The 22,559-nt window shown below is 41.9% G+C and overlaps 1 protein-coding gene across 2 annotated transcripts in view; it reads right to left on the minus strand.

Annotated features, from left to right (window-relative positions):
- Positions 1–21,742, minus strand: part of SLC44A1 (solute carrier family 44 member 1) — a gene marked incomplete at its 3' end in the record, with an annotated part of 64,265 nt that extends 42,523 nt beyond the window's left edge. For both annotated transcript variants that reach the window (XM_082335785.1, XM_082335784.1), the window contains exons 1-3: positions 21,656–21,742; positions 2,895–2,984; positions 323–465 (exon numbers count right to left, since the gene is read on the minus strand). In XM_082335785.1, coding sequence (XP_082191911.1) covers positions 323–465; positions 2,895–2,984; positions 21,656–21,682 — 260 coding nt within the window. In that variant the 5' untranslated portion in view covers positions 21,683–21,742. The remainder of the gene's footprint in view (positions 1–322; positions 466–2,894; positions 2,985–21,655) is intronic.
- Positions 21,743–22,559: the final 817 nt, after the last annotated feature.

The raw sequence follows: 22,559 nt of genomic DNA on the forward strand, positions 1-22,559 counted from the left end.
ATTTGTCATACCTAAAACTCCAACAAACAAGATTCTTCAGTGGCCTGATACAATCTCCTACATGAAACTGATGCTAAGAAAGGGCAATTCCTCAATGTCTTAGCTGTATACTCATATTGCACATCTGTCAACATATGCTCTCCAGGTACTGTTGCTGGTTGTTAAAAAAAACCTGTTGTTCTCTAGGTGAGAAGAGTGGACAAGGACAAGTAGGAATGAGTTAGCATAACCCTCTTCCCATTTTATTGAAAACCACTCTCAAAGGAAGAAAGGTTTTGCCTTTCCTGGTCTACAGAATGAAGCAATTGAATCACATACTCACTTCTTGTGTGTGAGGTCCAGACCACTGTTGACTATTCCCTCCACCTTGACATTTTTCTGTCCACAAATATTTCCATAACTGTCATATCCTGAAAGCAGTCTTGCAGCTGCTCCTGTAGCTATTGAAAAGCCACAGATAAAACCCTGGAGGAGAAAAAACCCCACAGTTTAGTAACAGCTCTGTTTGACAGCTGGGAAAAGTCAGTTTAATTCATTTGTTTCTAAGCAGAGGTTCTTTAAAAAAGGGAAGACAAGGACTATCCACAGAGAACTGTTGTGCAATTATAAAATTGAATGCAAGCCAAAAGAGGACTCAGGCATCTAATACTACATGTTATCTAAGCATAGTTAAGAATCTTGTAGGTGGTTTTTTGAGAGCGATATTGTCAGCAAGTGGTACATGAAGCAGAAGGGAGGCCAACGGCAGGCAGTGAAGGAGAGCTACAAGAAAAGCTGGAGTTGTCAAAGGTTAGTATGCATCTTAGAGGATTCCAAACAGTCCAGGTTTTCTTGCTTCAAGACTTTTTTTTTTCTCCTTCAAATTATGTGCTTTCAAAGATGAGCTAGAAGTTCCTTTTAAGGAAATCCTCTAAAGCAAGTGACCAGGTCAAAGCCACTGTGGTTCCAGGAAAGAAACAGACACAGAGCACAGGAATGCTAAATGGTTCAGACAGAGTAATGTGGAAAATATCCCATGTCAGGCAGGTCTTGCTGTGACTTTCAGAGATATTTCACGAGCAAAACCAAGACCAAGGTGGTGATTATGCGAACAGGAGACTGGCCCAAAAGAATCATTAGCTCTCTAGCAACACCACTGACAGGGAGAAGTGAACCATTGGCTCGCCCCACTACCATCAATGAGTTGTTTTTACAGATGAGGCAAGCTAAGATTTGAGAGGGGGAAGCAGAGTAAACAGCTGAGACAAATGTGTGGAGCAACAGCTGGCAGAGACACGATCAGATGAGATGATGACAACAGGTGATGAAGGCAGCATGGAACAGTTAAAATGTGGGGGGTTCTAAAGGTCTGAAGATACAGTAGAGTGACCTGCGCTGACGGACAGGCTATAACTATAGAGAAATTCCAGACAGCAAGCTGGTCATTATCTTTCTCTTACCAATGCACTAATGCACTTATACACTTAATACCCAAAGTGAAAACAAGGGCAAAGTGAGCAAAAGGTTATCACAAGTAATAATTAAAGCTGATTTCTAGCACCCACTTTCAATTTCTTGGATCCCTTACTATTCTGTAAAGGACACACTAGCATGCATTTTACATACAATAGTACTCAGGTTCTTGGCTGGTTCAAGAATTATTTTCCTACACACGGGGTAAGGGAAATCATGCAATTCCTCCCCCATCTAAGCTAATTTACAACAGTGTGGGGACGCCCTCCTGACCCATCATGGTACCTGACCCTTCAAGTGAAGTCCCCTAGAACAGTAACTAACAGGGTATTTGACCCAATAGAATAATTGCTCTATATATTATATTGCTTAGACAGGAAAATCTGGGACACTCACCCACAGCAGACTAATTTATAATGGGGGGAACAGGTAGGTATAGTCTGAGTAATCAGGAACATCAACAAAGGCAGGGAAAAAAAAAAATCACAATAAAGAGCTACTTGTTTCAGGAAGCACTGAGCTTTTTATGATTTTAAGATATTCACATTACAGTGAGAATATAATTCATATGACTTAAATGAAACATTATCATCCTTGCATTTGAAGCACAGCCAATGACAAACACTTTGGGGAAAGAAAAAGAAATTTTTCAGTGGAATAATTCCAAAGACCAGAGACCAAGGGACAGTAGAAAAGAAAGCTGACAGCACAGAAGTCCCAAACTCTTAAGGGCTACTGCTTGCAACACAGCAGAACAAGACAGTGACAGACATCCTCTGTTTAGGAAGAACAGCATACATAGGTCCATGAAACAAAACAAGATCAAAAAAGAAGTGTATTTCTAGTTTTCACTGATCTTCAGGTCTTGGAGGTTTGTTTTTTTAATATGAAGTGCACAGTGTTGTGAGGTTGTCTCGAGAAAGGTGACGGTTTCATCGCACAGGACAAAGCTGGGATAACTTGGAAAGAAAGATCTTACCATTAGTAATATGGTTGTTAATAGTAGGTGCTTCTACTAAGCATCAAAGAAAAAAAAAGTCAACTGTTTGATATTCAGAATCTTTGTTTCTCAGCAAAAAGTTTACTGTGATTCACAGAACTGTTTACCAGACTCAAAGCTATCATTTCTGCGACATCCACAGTCCCATAACGAACATGAGTCAAGTGATACCTCACCATGCTGAAAATCACTTACAAATGAAACTGGAGTTTCAGGGGAAGAGGAGCTGGAGCAAGAACTGGCACAAACAATACATTATGGATCCCTGCCAAAGGCCTTTGATATGTACATACTACCAATTTCTGTTCTACAGCTGATGGTTCCCATGCCAGCATACCCTGACCTTACTCGCTAAGTTACTGAAGAGTTTTAAAACTTCCTCGTAATGAATGCAAACTCTTCAACCATATAACATTCACAGAATCCTTTGAGTTTTACTCACCATTCCTACACAGAAGAGGATGAATAAGAGCAGCCATGGTACATCTGTGCAGCTGTGGTCCTCCAGAGGCTTCCACTCTCGCTTGGAGCTCTTGTGTGAGAAGAGAGAGATGGGGTTAACACCACCTTGTTAATTTTCTTCTGCTCATAATAGAAAAAGGCAGAAAATGATTCTGCAGGGCATTACTATACAGCAGGAGTTATCTTTAAACTCCATTATAGCTGAAGCAGCTGGGTCAAAAAACTTAAAGATGAAGGCTCAGGAAAGACACTTCAAAAGAAGCACCTCCACTGGAAGCTAGATCAACAAAGAATTATTTACCCAGAAAACAGGTAATTTACCCAGAAATTTACAGGTATTTATCCACAAAACAGGTTATTTTCACTTATTGTTTTATGAACAGACAAGATAAGCTAATGGCATGGAATCAACAATATCTGCTATTGCAGTCTTCCACAGCTACCTTTTCATAATCTGCTTTCTAAGAAGGATAAAAGGCTAAACTTTTGAAAAGCTCCTAAGTTTTAAAACACTATTGGCAGGTTTAACAAGTATAGCGCAGGTAGAAAGCAGGTAATAAATTGCTGTTAAAGGAACAGTTCTCTACATGCCACAAGGCAGCTGAGCTTAACATTTCAGCAAAGAAATCCCTAGTCAGTATTGCCCAGGTGCCAGAAAGGAAAGTTGTGTACTTAAAGGTTGAAATATTCAGTGATGGAGGCTCTATTGCAAAGTATAAAGAGGCAGTTGTAAGCAATTCAAATAGTTTGCTGCTCATGAGGAAAAATTTCTCAAGTGTGTATACACTGCTAAGATAATTAAAGTCTGGTAAAAACAGTCATTTTGCCATCTAGGCAAAATGTTTTTAAGAAAAGAATGATTTTAAGAAAAGAATGAGCATTGGCTGTAACACGAAACTAACCATCATATCCAAATTTGTTTATTTTAACAAAATATTGGTTATAGCTACTTTTAAAAATACACAATTACACAGACAAGCTTTTTGAATTAGTTCCCAAATACTAGCTTTTCACATATGTCTACTAAGACCCAAAAATGCACACATTGTTTTCATACTTGAGGAAGAAAAGGAGATTGATATATGGAGAATACAAAACAGCTCTCTTCAGAGCAAAGGGCGTAACCTATTCAAATTTTGAATTTCTTTTTCCTCTCAAGACTCTGAAGCATCTTCAAGACTTTGTTGACAAGGTAGCAAATGTCAGTACTGAATTAAAGCAGAATGATTGGATGAAATGTCAACAGCTTTTATCTCCCGTATGTATTTTTACAGATTTTTATCAAAAAGAGCTATAGCATGTAACTCATGTGATATTAGCAAGGTGGTTTTTTGGTATTCATTACTTTGGTTTTTGCTAAATCACAAGCACAAAGCAAGCTTTTCAAATACTATCGTTAGAAAACTACAAACTGGGTACAATATAAATGAAATCCTGCATGTACCATGCTTCAAAATGCAGAGTTTAAGTAGTCTGGCTTTGCATTAGGGAATTCCATGCTACTTTTGCAATCTTGTATTAAGGAAGTTCCACTTGCAGATGTTATATTTATATTTTTAATTCAAACTGTGCAAACTCACTCTGAGTTCTGAACAGTCAAACTTTCTATTTTACTCAATAATCAGTAGTGAGAGGTGCTAAAAGGTCACATTATGCACTCTACTACACTCATTCAACAAAACTGCCTTCTGATCCTGTTGGGTTCACACTTAGAACTAATACACTATTCAAACTTAACATTTACAAGAAGATTGTGACATTTATATTGTTATAATTAGCACAATCATAATTGCATAAAATATGTAAAGCTTCATGCTTCCTATTCCTAAATCCACTCCAAGAACTTCGGCTTCTTTAGAGATTTACTTTTATTTACAAACAGCAGAGATAAAGTTCAGCTATAGCTGCACCTTAAGCATAAGCTGCCCTTGACAAAAAAGGGAGCAGTAAGATGCACCGCAAAGTGTGGTTTGTTTGTTTTGCTGGGTTTTTTTTTTAACCTCTCTGTATCATCTGCAAACAAAATCTTTTAATAGGATTTTTTAAAGCCACTGGACATCCTCTGGAATAGCTCTGGCCAAGATTTAGGTTGTCTGCCTAGTCACAGTTACCATAAGTAATCCATTTTATTTACTAAGTGGACTGCAATTTATATGTCAAAAAGAAAATTGAAATGCCATGGTGTAGCACATAGTTAGAAGGTTACACAGAATAATTAATTTGGTGTCCGTAGTCTTTACTCTGCTCCAAAACATAATGGGGGAAAAAAAAAAAAAAAAAAAAAGGTATTTTAAACAAAAAGTACCCTTGGACGCAACTCAAAAGGCACTAGATACTTACCAACCTTCAATTTAACCACCTAGCATACTAACATGGTATGAAATTACACATCTTTAGAACAATGCCCTTCTCCAGTAGCCTGTCTTATCTTTCTTCTCTCCAGACCTTGCTATAACCCAAGCTAGCTGCCATTAGCTATCTGCTGTTTTCTTCTCAGTTGCTTCCTTGTATTCTGGATTCCCATGGAATCTTCTTCTGTAGCTTCACAGCCCTTCATCCTCATTTTTGATGTCGGTGTCTATGTCTTTCTAGTGACTGCTCCCTGCTCACTCTACACCCTTAGACGTTTACTCGGACCATGATATTCACGCTTGGGCAACCCAAATTGCTAATCTGTGGTCAACATAAGGTCTAACAAATGTTGTTTGTTCTGCAGTCTGGAAACTATGCTTTGTCTCTGTTGTAACCGAAATACCATAAAATTTTAGCAGACATGCTTTGCCTGCAATCCTAAATCAGCACTTCTACTGATTTCAGCCTTTTTTCCAGACGGATTAAGAGCCTTCAGTATTTGCTGATACAAGAAAACTAGATAACCTAGAGGAAAAATAAATTTTTTGGAAATTATTTGATTCATTTTAAGTTTTCTCTTAAAACAGAGCTTTCACAATTTAGGCTATGCTCTCTATGGATATTCTTGCCCTTAACAAAGGACAGGACTACCTGTGCACCGTTAATGACAGCACAGAGAATCAGAAGCACTATCAGTCAAGAGTGGAAAGCAGGCAAAAGAGCCTGTCTCTCCAAGACAAACTTGCAGGTTGGGAACACTTTTCCTGGCCATAACAGCTCTTCTGTGCTGATTTTGAGTTATTTACTCAAGAACCTAAATGAGTGGTTCAGCAGTTTACCTCTGCCCATTTTGCAGAAGACTCAAGGCTTCTCAGAAACAAATCAGAACGGTTGGGTACAGCACAATTTTCAATTATGTCTTAATTCCACGCCTACAAAGTTGGATGTCTAAAGTTAGGATTTCTTGTGCAGAAGAGAAGTGTGAAGAATGCCAGCACATTAGCAGTTGGCTTTTCTAGTTGAATTCAGAACTACATGGTCTCAAGACAGCAAGTACTTGTATGCAAAGACAAAATAAAAAGGGTCCATTTTCTTGGTATTCATTGCATGCAATCAGTTCAAAACAAACACAGAACACCCTCCCTCCTGAGATTTCTTTCCCCCTGCCACATCAAAAATACACCTTTGCAGCACCAAGTAGCAGGTCTGAATTTACGTCTCTTCTGCATTCTATAATATACTTCTTTACAGGTATCAGCATAGCACAAAACCAATGGTTACCACTTTCATAGAAACTAGAATCATTAAGGCTGGAAAAGACCTTTAAGATCATCGAGTCCAACTGTTAACCTAGCACTGCCAAGTCCACCACCAAACCATGTCCCTAAGCACCACACCCACACGTCTTTTAAATACCTCCAGGAATACGGACTCAACCATTTCCCTGGGCAGCCTGCTCCAGTGCCTGACTACCCTTTTGGTGAAGAAGTTTTTCCTAAAACCCAACCTAAACCTCCCCTAGCGCAGCTTGAGGCCGTTTCCTCTCGTCCTATCACTTGGTACTTGGGAGAAGAGACCGACCCCCACCTCACTACAGCCCCCTTTCAGGTCTCCCCTCAACCTTCTTTTCTCCAGACTAAACAACTCCAGTTCCCTCAGCCGCTCCTCATAAGACTTGTGCTCTAGACCCTTCACCAGCTTCATTGCCCTTCTTTGGACACGCTCCAGCACCTCAATGTCTTTCTTGTAGTGAGCGGCCCAAAACTGAACACAGGATTTGAGATGCAGCCTCACCAGTGCCAAACAGTTTCACTGTTAACTGTAATAGCTGTACTGGATGCTACCATACAAGCACTCACCTGCCCCAACCAGAGTGCAACACACACATAGAGGCACAAAAAAGTGTAAAAGTACAGCATGTCAGCATGAGACTACAGGTGCAAGGAGTTAGAGAATTTTTTTAAACGCAAAATGTCTCATGCAACACACAATTTGGGAGTGATGTGACTGAAGCAAGAAGCCAAGTAAAGAACATCTGCAGTATTATATATATGGATAATCAAGCTGTGGGTAAGAAGTGAAGATATGAATAAGATCAGGATAAAGATGGAATTTGCCATCAACAGAGGATGTTGCAACATCATGAGAAAGGGAGCAGAAAGAAATCCTAAAATCTTGTGGTGATCAGTTCAGGAAGAAGAAAATGAAGCTACTACTGAGACAGATGGGCTGAATTAAGGACAACCCAGTGAATAACTACCTGGCTTAAGTAACATCCACTGGATGAAAATGAGTTGCAGGGTTTGGTTAGACTCTAGGCTTTACTTTGGCTACTGAGTTAAGCTAGCAATTGGAGAGTATAGGACTATTGCAATTTGCATGTGAACTCACAGGTTGTAGGAATAGAGTCATAGCTTCATTCAGGTAGTTACGGACAAAAAAAAAAACAAACCAGAAAAAACAAATAGAACCCTCACATTTTTCAGCCCAAAACAAGTCTCAGAAGAGACCCAGGATGAAGGATGTCCCATTAAAATCCTATAGGAAGATTCACTAGTCATGAGGAAGAGCAGTCTTAAAAACTGCTAATCTAGCTCCAGGACTACCATATACAGTGTTAAGAAAGCCAAGAGAAAGCAAAATCTTAAAGCAACGCCCACAGCCAGCAAAGTCAAAGAGAGTTAAACTTCGTGAAATACCAGTTACATGAGCTATGCCATTCTCGCTCAAGAGAAGGCTTCCATGTGCAGGTGCTCTGAACTCCTGGAAGGTCCAAACCCAGGACAAATTGTTCGTTACCCCTACTTCTAAGCAATACTAGATAAAACTTCACATGCAGATGAAACACAGTGACCCAATATTCTTCTACTTCAGTATTTGGTTTAGATCAGTTCCACTTCAAGTCAAAAATAACAGAAAATAAGACAGAAAAGATGAAACAGTTTTTAAACAGAGATGCACACAAATCATTTTGACATGCCCTCTTAAAAAGCAATAATTTTTTTTCATTTCCTTTTGTTTTAGTTTCCTTTTTTCTTTCAACCAAGACGAAGATGCTGCAAAACATCCAGTTTTCCATTCGCAGGCATTGAGAATAAGCTTTCGTATTTTCTGCACTTAGAAATGGACACTTTTTTCCTATCGAATACTGAATACAAGACATGGCATTTTGATTCATCCATCTAAACAATCAGGTCCAGATTTACAAAGTTCTTTCAGATCCTAGCATGCTCAGGCACTTCAGCATTTGGCCCATTCCTCCCTTAGCAGTTCATACCACACTTTAAGGACATCAGATCACTTACGATTTCTAAAACTTCTGTTGGTTCAACTGGTGGGTGACAGTACTGCCAGACACAGACCTAGTGTATGGAAACTTCACCACTGCTTTCACCATTTACACTCATTCATTATTTGACCTTTCCTTAAAGACTGGATAAATTGTCAAAATAAATCCATCCATTACTCTCCCCTCACCAATGCAGACTGAATTTTTAACCTATTCTGGCCCTTAGTCTCCCCTCTGTATTACATCCACCTTCCAAGTTTTTAATATCTTAATCATGACAGCAACTGCACCCCCTTTACAAGGATTTCCTCCCTAAGATCATTTTAAAAATTTAAGAAAATTTAAGGTGCATCTTCCTTTCACAGAACTGTTGTGTTAGGCTGTCAATTACAAACACTGGTGTGCATGAATATCTGAACTCCCATTTGTTCCTCAAAATGGTGTCTGTGACTATTCCTTTCAGTGGGACATAGGTTTATTTTGTTTTTCAAGCACAGAACCCAGCTTAAAAAGAAATCTATTGTTCTAGAAGCCATGGAACTAGTTAAGATTGATTTCCTTTGGTCTTTCTGCACAGTGCAATCAGATCCTCTGATATCTAACAAAGGAAAAGTTCTGATCGTAGTTTTTCATGCAGTGGAAACAATTCCTGATTTTTTTTTTTCCTTCTCATTTAGGTTTTCTGATATTTAAGAGTAACCCAGCTTTTGTTACAGCCCCTTTCTCTGCAGCAACAGTTTGACCTCAATCTTTCATTAAGCTCACAGGAACGCAATCGAATCTTTGACTCAGCTATCACTGCTGAATTAGCTATCACTGCCGAATTAGCTAAGTTGGGTCAATGATTTTTAAGAGTTGGGGGGGGGGGGGGGGGCATTCTTATCCATCTTAAGTACCACATTTATCTAACTACATCCCCTTTCAATTCTCTGTTGTTTTATCACCTTGATGTAACATCTGGATTCAGAGTATATGCGGCTGTAGCTTAATACAGGAGAGTAAATAGAAATGACTACTGTTTGTACATGTAAATCAAGGAATTCAGAAATGACTGTGTAGCTGTCTATCTACATAGGAGACAAACAGCCACAGTGTGCACACAGCATTAAATAGTCCCTAGAGTCAAAAAAGGATACTCACCCTGACTGGGATCTTTTGTGGGAAACTGCCACTGAGTCCTGCAGAACCTACCTTTCCTAGAAGGAAGGCTGGCTCTGATAAAGTGCCAGAGATTCAACTAATTGTATGAATAGCATTCAGTTTATTCCAATAGCACAGTGAGTACATACAGTCATTTTACACCTACAATGCAAGTTTGATGCTTCAGAGTTGGTGGGTCCATTTGCAATACTGTGCACACCACAAAATGACATGTAAGGCATGGTCCACTCCTGAGTTCTTCTTAGGAAACGGGCAAGCCAGGTTAAAGAGGTTGCTACCAAGAAGTCATCCAGTCCAGAAGTTGTCCTGCAAGCTAAGTTTAAAACTACAACTTCATATGCTACTGAAACATACCCACACTGCCAAAAAAAAAAAAGGACAGTCTTGAAACATTTGTCAGCATTTCCTAATGACCATTTAAAGAGCTGATTCTTTACTCATTTTACATATCTTTACAAGCTAAAGAACAGCCCCAATCACATGCTGGCCCTTACCATGAAGCATAACATGCATGGAAAAGAGGAACCGTAATTTACTAGTTTACCAAATTGTTGCCAATGCAAGAATGTAGTTCTCTAGTTTATGACAGCATGGTGGTTTTCTGACCAAGACATGGCACACCTTTCTACACTATTCAGCTGTTTAAGAGAAGAACTAGCAGCAACTGTATATTGTCCTAATGAAACTTCTTCCACCTCTGAACACATCTTAAGTTCTAGAGTGTAAAGAGGAAGAGGAAATGAGTCCTGGCCCCAAGCATTAATAGTTTAGGATGTTTCTAGATCGCTCTAACCTGAAGCCTAAAACCAAGATGTAAGTCCCCTATTCCATAAGCAGCTGCAACCATTTTGACATCAAATAAAGTTACCAGCCATTCCTCTCTTTTCATTGTGAAAGCTAAACTGCAGTGAAGATGACAACTAGCATGCTGCATTTGAACTACATTTTGACCACAAAGTGGTTAAAACATATGTGATAGCAATTACAGGTGTAGACTAAGTGTGTCTCACGATAAACATGAATCAGTAACTACTTCATGAAAAACAGAGCATTTCTCTGCATACACAGCCAGCTTAGCAGATAATGACTGAACGAGCGTGTGAAACATCAGAATATAAAATGAACATCTAGCAAGTTGTTTCACATTTTCGAACTAAAGCATTAGGCAACTTTTAACTTGTTAAAGACGCTGCGCAAAGGAATTCATACTGAGAGGGAGGGAAAAAGACACGGACATTTTCTAACATCTTCACATATACACAGAGCCTGCAGTCCCTGTCAATGCCGATATGAAGGTCTGTGTTTGTAACCTCTAGGGAGAATGAAGTCTATAATTATTCTAGGATCCCCTATTACTCTGAGGATTGGATGACATTGTTCCTAAAAAAGCCCCCAAAACCACACTCACTTCCCCACACAAGTACACTTCTGAGAACAAAAGTAGTAACTCAAGTAAGCTAGCTCTCTATATAAAATCTTCATGTGGCAAATTAACTCTTCAAGTGTCCAAAGCAAAGTCTTGAAGTGTTAAAACTATCTTCAGTTCATGACTTCATCAACTATTGTACAATTTTTTTTACAGAAAAACCTTAGTATACTGCACCGTGAAGCCTAAGAACACTGCACAAAGTTGCCCTAGTTAAAATGTTCATCATTACCTACAGACTTACTGTGCATGACCTACAGGTGTTCAGATAAAGCATCAAGCAGTAGCTTACTGCAGTTTATCATGAATTCAGATGATTCTCTCAGGTTCGCAATAAAACTGGTTTATTATACAGAAAATTATTGGTATGCTTCCATTGCTAGAGGAGGAATGTGCAACAGCAAACTCAGACTTTTATTTTACTAAACTATACCAGTTTTCTGGAAGAATGAACCATGCTGTATCAATAAAAATATCTCCCTAAACACACCAAAAAGAATTCTTAGTGTAGACTTGTCCTGGATCTACCTCTGGGGAAGAGAAGTATTGCTCCTACCCCAAAGAGCCTGCCGATGATACCATTCTCCTGGAAGGCAGAGGTTTGAATTCCCCCAGACTTACAGAACTGAAGCTAGGTCTCCCACTTCCAGGGGCAAGAGAGCTTACCACTGTAATACTGTTACAGCTACAGGTGGCAGTCATCTCTAGAAAGAAAGGAAAATAATACACACCGTTCCCTGCAAGTGCCCTCCATGATGACACTGTCCTCTAGATAACAAGCCCGAACGCCTCTGGGCAATTCCAAAAGGGACTGCTTTACAGAACATGCAAATCACGGTGGTGTCTAACGCCTGTTTGTGTGGAATTGCTCCTTCAATCTCATTCCAGAACGCTTTATTTTTCAATTTACTGCAAAGATGACATTAGTCATGCTTTCACATTTTACTGAGAGCCACATGCCAGTACTTTACAGATCAGCACCCACATCTTGATTTGCCTAATAACTCCACATCACCACTTGTTCTCTGACACCTTGTCCACTGAAAAGATGCATCTGCTCTTTGTAAGTATGAAACTCAGAGTCCTTACTAGGAAAAGTTTTCTGAAAGTGTAAAACTGCTTTAAAGTTATCTATCAAAGGATAATGAATTTATACTTTGCTTCTCTTCAGAGACTAAGCATACCACCAATTCAATGTGTCCACACCTGCTACTTCACTTAACGTTCTCATACTCCGCACACCGTATTTATGAGTTTTCAACATAATGTAAACAAAATCGAGAGCACATAAGACAGCACTTACAACATTATTGATGGTGTAATATGAGTTTTCAGGTAAACATCTTTATAGGTGGAGATTTCACTTATGAATCTGACATATGCTATGTTGTATATCATCTTCCACTCATCTTTTTAGCCAACTCATATTAAACACTGCTTCTAAAACTCCTTTACTACATACTTCCACCTCAGTCTACAACTTAAAATATTTATCTTGAAACATAACACAGCTGATTAAGTAAAGAGCTGACATGATGAGCACACCTGCTGAGGTTTTAAAGTTTAGAAATAAGGCCATCTGCAGATAAAAGCTCAGTTTTTAACCCTTGAAGTATTTAGTTATTGTTTCTTTTCTTCATTACATGTTCTTAAGTACTTATTTGAAAGCGGCAATTAGTAAGGACACTTTACAAATATCACAGTAATATTTTTCAGGGGATTAAAATATTCATTTCAATGCATGTTTGGTACTTAATCATTTAATGGTTCTTAATCATTAATAAAAAACAGTCACGCAAAAACCAAAACCAAAAACAACAGTTCACTTTTGAAGATACTTTGCACCTACCAAGTTACTTCATCACATTGAATTTTATACTTGTACATCAACCCATTTAACAGATTCTCACATTTTATTCTTACTACAAGACTGCAAGTCCCAAATTATATTTTCAAACTTTGGACTAGTAAAACATCGTCCAACTACAATACACACTTTGCTTCCAAATGTGTTGGCTTTATCAAAACACGACATTAGCACAAGGAAAAAAACCATAGCAGAACTCCCCAGTTAGTGGTCCCCACAGAAGATGAAGGACGTTCCATAGAAAACACTGCCCCTGTTCTTTGCACTCTCTTCATGTGAGATGAGTAGTTTTCTATAAAAGAATTTTTTCACCCTTTAAAGTGTCTAAAGCCAGAATGCAAGACCAAAAACATCACAGCTCTTTAAGAGCTCATGGCCTGCACAATACTGCTGTGAAAAATAATGATGTTGCCACTTACTGGAGACGTTCATAGCAGTTTGCTAAGGATTCTTTCAAAATGCATCCTGCATTCAAATGGGTTTGTCAATTGAAAATCACAAAAATCACCTATTTTTGTATCGCATTTACAACCCTGGCAGAAGAACCTCCTACCTTTCAAAGGCGAAGGACTAACTGGCGGAAGGTTCTGCGAGGTTACAGGCTCGGATGCGCACGTGCCAACACAAACACGGTCCTTGTGGCGCTACACTGAACAAACACTACACTCCTTGTGGCACTACACTGAGCACCATGAACAAACTGCTGCATACATTGGCCACGTGCATTCTTCCATGTCGCTGTGTATGAAAGCCGAAAGACAGAGCTATGTTGGAAATCGAGAAGCCAATAGTCATATTCGGTTACATTTAAAGGATGTCTTCAGCACAATAAAAACTTCTCAAAAGGCTTCCCCACCCCCATGTCCTCTAACGAAGATGAGAAAAACTTTAAGCTTACATTGGGGGGAGGGAGAGTCGGGGGAAGTGCAAGGGGAAGCCTACATAGCTTCTTAAATACAAAATCCTGACTTACAGGTCCAAAATTCTAGCACAACAAGAAAGAAAACCACTCAGGATTACAATAAGAGGGCAGTGCTTGAGGACATTGAAAGCGTATTAGATTAACAGGAACCAACACTAATAAGGCTCTATCTGATTTATGGAAGAAAGGGTGGGAGGGGAATGGAAAGGGAAATGCTGTGCCAAGCCCTTAGCTTATTACATAAGCACACTTCTTTATAAGCAGGCAATTATTTTGCAGTTTTTCATAGCAAACTAGGGGGAGTCTGACAAAGCATTCCCAGGACATGGTTATCATGACCTTGAACAAAATACTTGAATGGGTTTCCTGTTTTGTTTCTACGGATCTGTATACGACATTCAGAGGCCTCTTCCTCAGTCAAATAATGTATCTGCAGAGCAGCAAGAATGTTTTCAATTTAAAACAAAAACAAAACAGGCCAGAGTTCATTTCTGCTGTAAACAGCTGCTTAACTACATCACATTTATCAAGAGAGGATATCAGGCACAAGTCACCATGACCCTCCACCATATTCTAGTAATATTACTGGTTAAAATAGCAACAGCTAGAAACTAGCATGTAAAAATGCAGTACGGAATCTCAGCTTTCCTATATACTGCAATGATCTCCTATTCTTGCAGTATATTGCACACCGGGCGTTGAAATCACATTAAAGCAGAGAAAATTAATCTTATGACCATAAAGCTGAACTTCAAAAAGAAGTTGACTCTTCACTCTTTTTAAATACGTATACACATGTTCTTGAGGTTGTTGTCATACAATTGCACACTTTTATTCCACATTAGAAATTTGCTTACCTAGAAGACTGGGGGGGCGGGGAAGAGGGGGCCTAGGGACAGGAGGCCAATCAATGCAATGAAATTCATTTACTTCATAAATCTGTGAAACTTCACAGTGACTGGAAGACCTAAAAGAACCCTATTATATATTCACCAACACAGTCTTGTTCTCTAAAATTTATACACTAAAAAGCTCTCAGTATAGTTTCATCAAATAAAGGTAAAAATTAGCAATCAGTGTAGTCAGCAGGTAGAAGCCACCTGACAACACTCTGCATAACTGTTTTTTAGAAGCCAAGCATAAGATTTACACAATTTTCCAACAGCTCCTTCAAGTGAGAAAGATTCAGACGCAAAATAACAAAGACACACTTTCTGTCACGTTGGTTTGCAAGTTTTGATTTTCACAAAAGAAACCACTGAGATAAGTTTAAAGGAACAAAAATTATAGTCAGCCCAAAGGAGAGAAAGGCATGCACCGTTAGTGCAAAGCTCACCTTTAGAGTAAACAGCATAAAGACGGCTGACAACTTCACGACATAACAAACGCTGTCATTTCTTCATAACGAAAAATAAAAGCAGTCAGTTGGATGATACTCAATATACCCTCACAATTACTAATCTAAAAGTCTGATGGCTGACAGCATTCTAGATGCCAATTAAATTACAATAACATAAGCTTTGGATTTAGCATTGACTATTAACAATGCAAGATAATCAATCTTTTCCAAACTGTTCTCACTTTACAGAAAAAAATGTTGTAAGGATACAATATCCCATGCTTGTTTGTAATCAAAACTATCACTTCTTGAAGCACTTAAAAAAAAAAGAAGTCAATCTTTGAGTTACCTGGCAAAGTAAAGGAAATAACATGCTACTTAAAACTTGTAAGATGTGATACAACTGCAGGATAGCCTACACTTCAGAAGGAGCTAGTCCTCAGTGGGAAAAACTCAATGAATTTGCAAGAATACTTACAAGTATCTATGTAGTTGAAATATTTCTTTCTACGTTAAAGATCAAGAGGAATTATTTGCACAGCATTTGTAAAAGGACATTTCATGCTTCACAGACCAGAAATACGGAAAAGTAGTCAACAACTTCATGAGATGCCTGCCTTATTAGCACTGTTCTTGGATCCTGCTTGTATGCTTCGTGATCCATACTATATCTGCTTGCCAGAGGCTGGAACGGAAGCTTCATCTGCTGTCGATGTGCTGAAAGGGAAATCAAGTTTCCTCGTTCCTGGAAGTAGAATTCACATCTCATTTGTTTGCCCATCAGCACCATTATTCAGCTGGTCATCTTCCACGATCGTACCGATGCCCACAATGAAACAGGTATGTTTTGATGCCCTCTATATTCAGACATTTCACTGCATGAACCTCTGACAACTGAAGATATGGCTGAAGTACACTTAATGATCTGTATTGTCCATAACAGCTCAGAAGAGACATATCATCAGAACTACGAAAATTTTTTAAAAGTCAGGAACTCCAGATTTATTCTGTGTTGCTTTGACAGCAGACGCTTAAGAGAAAGTTAATGGATGATCTGTCTTCATCTGTTCTTATAATGGGAAGTTGTTTTAGTCTTGTAAATACCAAGGCCACCACTAAAACCACCAAGAATAACATGTGCTTCATTTATCCCAGTCATGCCTCCAATTTCCAGCAAGGTTTCAAGCTTCTCTCACACATCTCTTTGATTAAGCCACTAACATACAAAGCTATAAGGATAAAATAAACACACACAGTATTTTCCTATCCCAACACAAACACAAAGATCTCAGTAAGTTGCCCTGTTTCCTATAACACCTTCCCAAGGCAAATGCCTTTTAACTACATCAGCCACTTCAATTCAACTGCAGAAGAGCAGGAAGGGAGAATGGATTCTGTATCACAACTACTCCAAGAGACAACAGTACAAGGTCCACTTCTCCCCACAGCTCTTTCCCTTTGATGAAATTTCTGTCCCCTCAGCTATAACAATGCAAGCTTTGTGGAGCTGTGCTATAAACCAGATCAGTGGAGCAATCTGAGTTACACTGTAAAGTAAGTTTGCTTGCTTAAAAAAAAAAAAAACAAAACCACACCGAAAACCCCAAAAGCCTGTACAGATTACTTCAATCAAACAGATTTACAGCACAGCCTAGCAGTTATGGTGACACGGGAGTGATGAACTCCAACAGTTATTTCCTGCAAATCCAGTTTTATAATGGACTAATGCTGTGAGATAGCAGAAAATACCATTGATGAAGGAGAAGAATGAAAGGAAAGGGAACAGTATTGCCACTCGACTGCAGATTCCATTTTTCTTCTGTAATGAAACTAAAGATTTGAAAGAAATTTGATTATTCTACCAACTCAGAGCTTCAGCACCACTCACTCAAAAGATCCCAACATTAAGGAAGAGAAGATCAATTTCAAAACAGCTCAACAAAAAACCCACCTGTATCAAAAATGAGTAAAAACCTTTTAAGCTTTGTTGTACAGCAGATCCAGGATGAAAGAGACACACCTAGACAGAATCACCGATCTTGAGAAACTCATCATAAAGATATGGCAAGAGAGGACAGTGGGCTGAAACCACATGAAGGTATTGACAACCAACACCACTGCAAGACAGGAGATACACAGAGGTGGTTTTTTTTCTCCTGTCCTTTACAAGGTTTTCATCTCGTATAAGAAGTTCAAAGCAGTAAGAGGATCTGGTCATGATAATTAATGAAGAGTACATAGACTGCTCTAAGGCAACAACTGTAAGGTGTAGCTGACATTGCACAAGGTTTTCCCAACAAGCTCAAGCTTCAACATGGTGAGAGTCAAGAGACAGCAAGCACAAAAAAAATTACAGCTAAGTCCACCTAAATAAGTAGAGAATAGCACAAGCTGCTAAAGAAACAAAGAAGATGACACAGTAGTAACACCAAAAAGGAACAACAGGTAAACAAGAACTCTGGTTGTGACAATAAAGAACAAGTGCAGATCATAGAAAATACTACACCAGGGGAAGTGAGAGAAGTTTGTGCAAGCACAGGGTAAGACCAAAAAGAAAAAAAAAAAAGAAAAAAAAAAACACAAAAAAACCCACTGGAAGGAAGTATTCCAGACTGAAGCGCCTCAACAGGTAAACCAGCAGTGGAACAACAGGAAAGAACAAGTACACCTGGAAGAAAGCCTGGTATGGTTGTATTAAGTTAACATCAGTCATAGCAGTTCAAGTTGAAAAATTTGGGAGAATAGGAGGTAAGTTAACGGAAGGGGGAAAAGAGACTGGAAGTACAAGCACAGACAGCAGTAGAGGAGAAGAAATAATAATCAAGAGAGTAGAAGGCAGTGAAGAATAACAAGGGGACAGTATTACAGAGGCCCAGGGAGAATAAGACATCAAGTGGTAGAGGATTACAGGTAGCATGGAAAGCAGCAGAGATCAAGGAGGGTAAGAAAGCAGGGGAATCCTTGCAACTTGGCCAGAAGGAGCCTCTGGAGGTCTTAATGAAGGCAATTTCAGCAGAGCACAGAACATGGATCAGAATGAATTTAGTATGAAGAAGGAGGAGAGAATGTATGACAACAACCACAAATTTTTCTGTTCCAGGAGTTTGGAAAAGATGGGCAGAAGACTAGAGTTGACTGTCAGCTTTAAGGATGGAGGATAGTAAGTCAGAATAAAATTAGGAAGGGACTAAGATGGAAGCAAGAGGTAAAAACGAGAAATTTGGAATTAAAACAGAAAAACTGAACGAATGGGGGCTTGGGGTCACGCTAAGCAGTTAAAGACAGAAAAAGCAGAGAGCAAACGTGAGAATCCATCACTGTAAGCAGCAGGCGAGAGTGCTGAGCAAAGGTAAACATGCCAATTCTAATCAGTTTTTCTCTGAAAACCTTTAGATTCTGCAGGGGATGAGATACAGGGAAAAGCCTGAGGCAGAGCTCTAGACAGCTGCAAAGGAAAGGAACTGGGAAATGCATTCAGGAAAGAAAGAAGGATAATTGAGTATGAAATAAGAGTTAGGAAGAACATGTCAAAGAAATCTGCCTGGTTCAACAACCAGTCAAAGGTAGGTGCATTATCATAAACGAGATGAGGAGGTGGCAGTCATGAGAAAGGGACTTGGAGATGTAGTAATTAGATAAGATGGCTGGCAAAATCAAAACAGAAGTAATCACTTCTCAGAAACAGAAATGGGGATTAGCAGATGACGATCAAATAGGCTAGAGAGCCGAAGAATAAACTTAATGAGAAGTCAACTTGAAAAACAAAGTCATGAGGGTGAAGAGCCCATGATAAGAGGAGAGACTATATGTCAAAAACTAAGATGAAGCTACACATGGAGAAGCAAGGAGTGAGGCAACATGAAGGAACGCCTGATGGACCCCTGCTCAAGGAAAGCTTAAGAGGAAATAACAGAGGGGGAAGCACAAAGACAATGGTAGATGAGGAACGCAACATTTATTGTCAATGATAAAAGGGAGGATAAGACAGACATTAGCCTCTAATGTAATGCTGTATTGTTGGTAGCAAGGTTTCTGCAATCGATATACCAGACAAAACTGTTGCTGATAAAATATTCAGCAACTAGCCTTTGATTTGGATTTCCTGAGGAGGCACAGAATTGCTCATGGCTAAGGAATTAAACAAACAACAATGCTTTATACTTCAGTTACATATATGGGATACAAAGCTCAATTATTGTACCATGTCTTGCCACACATAAGGAAAGCAAATGAAAGGTTCAGCAGCATACTATCAACATCACGCGCCCTGACAGTGGAACACAAATTTCACTGAAAAACAAAACCAGTTGGTTGAAACCCATGAACAAGCCAGATATTTAAACCATCTGATCCTGTATTTCTTCTGCTTTTGGTCTAACGTTACCCACAAATAAGCCTGCACTTTCATTTAAGAAAAGAACGTAACAGTGAACAGCAACTCAAATTCATAAAGAAGAGCTAGAAAGGGCCTGTTAAACACTTAAGAAGAGCAATTTGGGTAGGAATCACAGAAAATAAGGTTGGAAAAGACTTCAGAATATCAACTTCACTCTCAGTGCTCCAAGTCTGTATCAGCTTTCCTTAAGCCACTCCTGACAGATGTTTATCTAACATGTTTTTTAGCAAACCTCAAACAATACATGCTCCACAATCTCCCCTGGCAGTCTACTGCAGTGACCGAACAATTTTAAAATCTTCCCCTAACATTTGGCATATATCTCCCTGTCTGAAATTCAAACCATTTCTTCATGCACCATAAAGCTGATTGCCTTCCTCTTTGCAGCAAAATTTGCTGTACGGAAAGGATGTTCCCTATTGCAACTGGACAGCTCTCTGCAGTGTTTTGCATTGGAAGGACAGAGCCCTTATTAAAAAAAAAAAGTCTGCCTGAACGATGAGCTACAAAAACTCATCTCTGTGATGAGTCATCTGGGACAGCAGGGACGGACTTTCCCACATAAGCAGTCTGCTGGAAGCTGGATTCAGCCACCGCAAGTGACACAGCCAAAGGAAATGAACATTTACAAGCAAGCAAAGCACAGCCATAGCGTTAGTCATGATCGCTCGTCCTACAGCCTTCAGAAAGGAGCCAAGCGAAAAACAGTATAGCCCTGGTCGTGTTGTTCAAAGGCAAAGTTAAAATAGGAAGCAGAGCCACAAACTGGAGCGCTGGGTGGAGCTCCTGATTGTGCCTTGCTTGGCAGCACCACTCTGGGGGAAAAAAAAGGAATCAGTAAGGGCAAAGCAGAGCAAGGGGGGAGGGGGAAGAAAGAAAAAACGAGCTCAAAAATAAGAGATGTGTGTGGGGCCAGGCACACACAGGGAAAAGGATGCAAGGAGGCACCTGAACCCTTGGCCATGGAGTGGGGAAGGGGGCTGGGATTAGGACCGTCTCCCTTTCCAGAGGCAGTGGACCTGGGGGAGGCCCTGGACATGGCAAGTTTCCTCCCATGAGATGGCTCCTCTCTCTGGGGTGGGGCAGTAGAGACCCCAAAGGAAAAGCTGCAGGGAAGGGGAGGGAGTGCAGAGCTATATAGGGGGGGGTGCATCGAGGCATGGCAGAGGGGAGGAGGGAGTGCAGAGCCATAGGACGGGGGTGCAAGGCAGTATGGGGATGGCAGGGGAGAGCTGCAGGTATGCAGCTGCAGCCGTGGCAGGGAACTGAGGCAGAGTATGGCAAAGATTGCAAAGCCATAGCAGGGCTGTGGGAAGAAGGGGCAAGATAATGCTGATCCACAGGGGGAAGCAGCACGCAGAACAGGGTGCAGAGCAATGCAGAGGATGGAAATGCGTAGCATGGTGGGAACAAGGCTATGGGGGGTGAACAAGGGAGTGCACAGCCGTAAGGGGGAAAAGCAGAGCTACATAGGGGAGCAAAATGCTGCACAATTATGTGCATCAAGGTCTGGGGGGGGGGCAGGAGGGGGCTGTAAAGGGGTTCACAGCCATGGGAGAGCAGAGCTGTTGGCAGGGCGGGGGGGGGGGAGGGGAAGGAAAGCAAGGGGTTCACAGCCATGGGAGAGCACGGTTACAGGGGACGCAAGCAAGTGCGCAGCCATGGGAGAGCGGGGCTACAGGTGTAGCAAGGGGATGCACAGCCACGGGAGAGCGGGGCTACGGCGGTGGGGGGGAGCAAAGCGGCGCACAGCCGCGGGAGAGCAGGGCTATGGGGAGTAAAAGGGGATGCGCCGGCACCGGAGAGCACGGCTGTGGGGGGAGCGAGCGGGTGCACAGGCACGGGACAGCACGGGGGGCAGACCCGGGGGCGGCGGGGGTGCACAGCCGCGGCGGGCAGTAGGCCTGCAGCGGCTGTAACGGGGCCCGGCAGCGGGGACGGGGGGGGGGGGGCGGCAGCAGGGTCCGGCGGCGGGCGCGGGCCGCTCACCTGCGCGGCGGAGCTGCAGCAGCCCATGGCGTCCGCGGCTCTCTGCCCTGGCGGTGCCCGCTAGGCGCCAGGCGGCGGCGGCGGCGGGCAGGCGCTGGGCATCCACTCGCCGCGACGGCCCGCCCCGGCGGCGGCGAGGTGCGAGGCGGCGCGGAGGACCGCCGGGGAACGGCCGGGCCCGATCAGGCGAGCGCGGCTGCAGCACCAGCCCCGCCGCGGCGCCCCCTCATCCTCCCCCCGCGGCGGCGGCGGCCGCGGCTGAGGGGAAGGGGGCGGGGCCTGCGGCGGGCGGGGCCCGCGGGGGCGGGGCCCGGGTACTGCAGCGCGGGGGGTACCTGCCCGGCCGGGTGGCACCGCCCCCGCTTCCGCCCCGCCCCGCCGCGCGCCGCGGGTCGCTTCCGCTGGCGCAATCGCTGTCACCCCATCGCCGAGGCGGCGGCGGGCGGCGGGCGCGGCCCGGCCCGGCCCGGCCCGGCCCGGCGGCGCCGGCTGCCGGCCCTCCGCAGCCGGCCGTGGTCAGGCGTTCCTCCCTCATCTTCCCCTCGACCCCCCGAGGAGGGGGCGCTGCACGGTGCGGGGGCGGCATGGGGGACAGCTGCGTGCGGAAGCCGTGCTCCCGTCAGGGTGGTTTCCAAGTGGCTGGTGCTCCCGGAGGGGGAGAAGAGAGCTGCTTGCGTGGGCCTGCGGTACTGGCAGGCGTGAGAGGGGACTTGAGGTGCCTCTGCTTGCTGGTGCGAGACACTTGAGAAATCCACAGCCCGGCAGGCCTGTGTCTTATGCTGCCTTTAGTGTGGTTTATCCCATCCTCCAGAGTACCTCTTCTCAGTGGTGCAGAGTACCCAGTCATCTGAAATGGTAGCCTTGAGTTATTGCAAAAGATGCGAATCTGTCCCTTGGATTCACC

This window comes from Platalea leucorodia (genome assembly GCF_965183815.1).
Source record: "Platalea leucorodia genome assembly, chromosome: Z".
NCBI classification, from domain to species: domain Eukaryota; kingdom Metazoa; phylum Chordata; class Aves; order Pelecaniformes; family Threskiornithidae; genus Platalea; species Platalea leucorodia.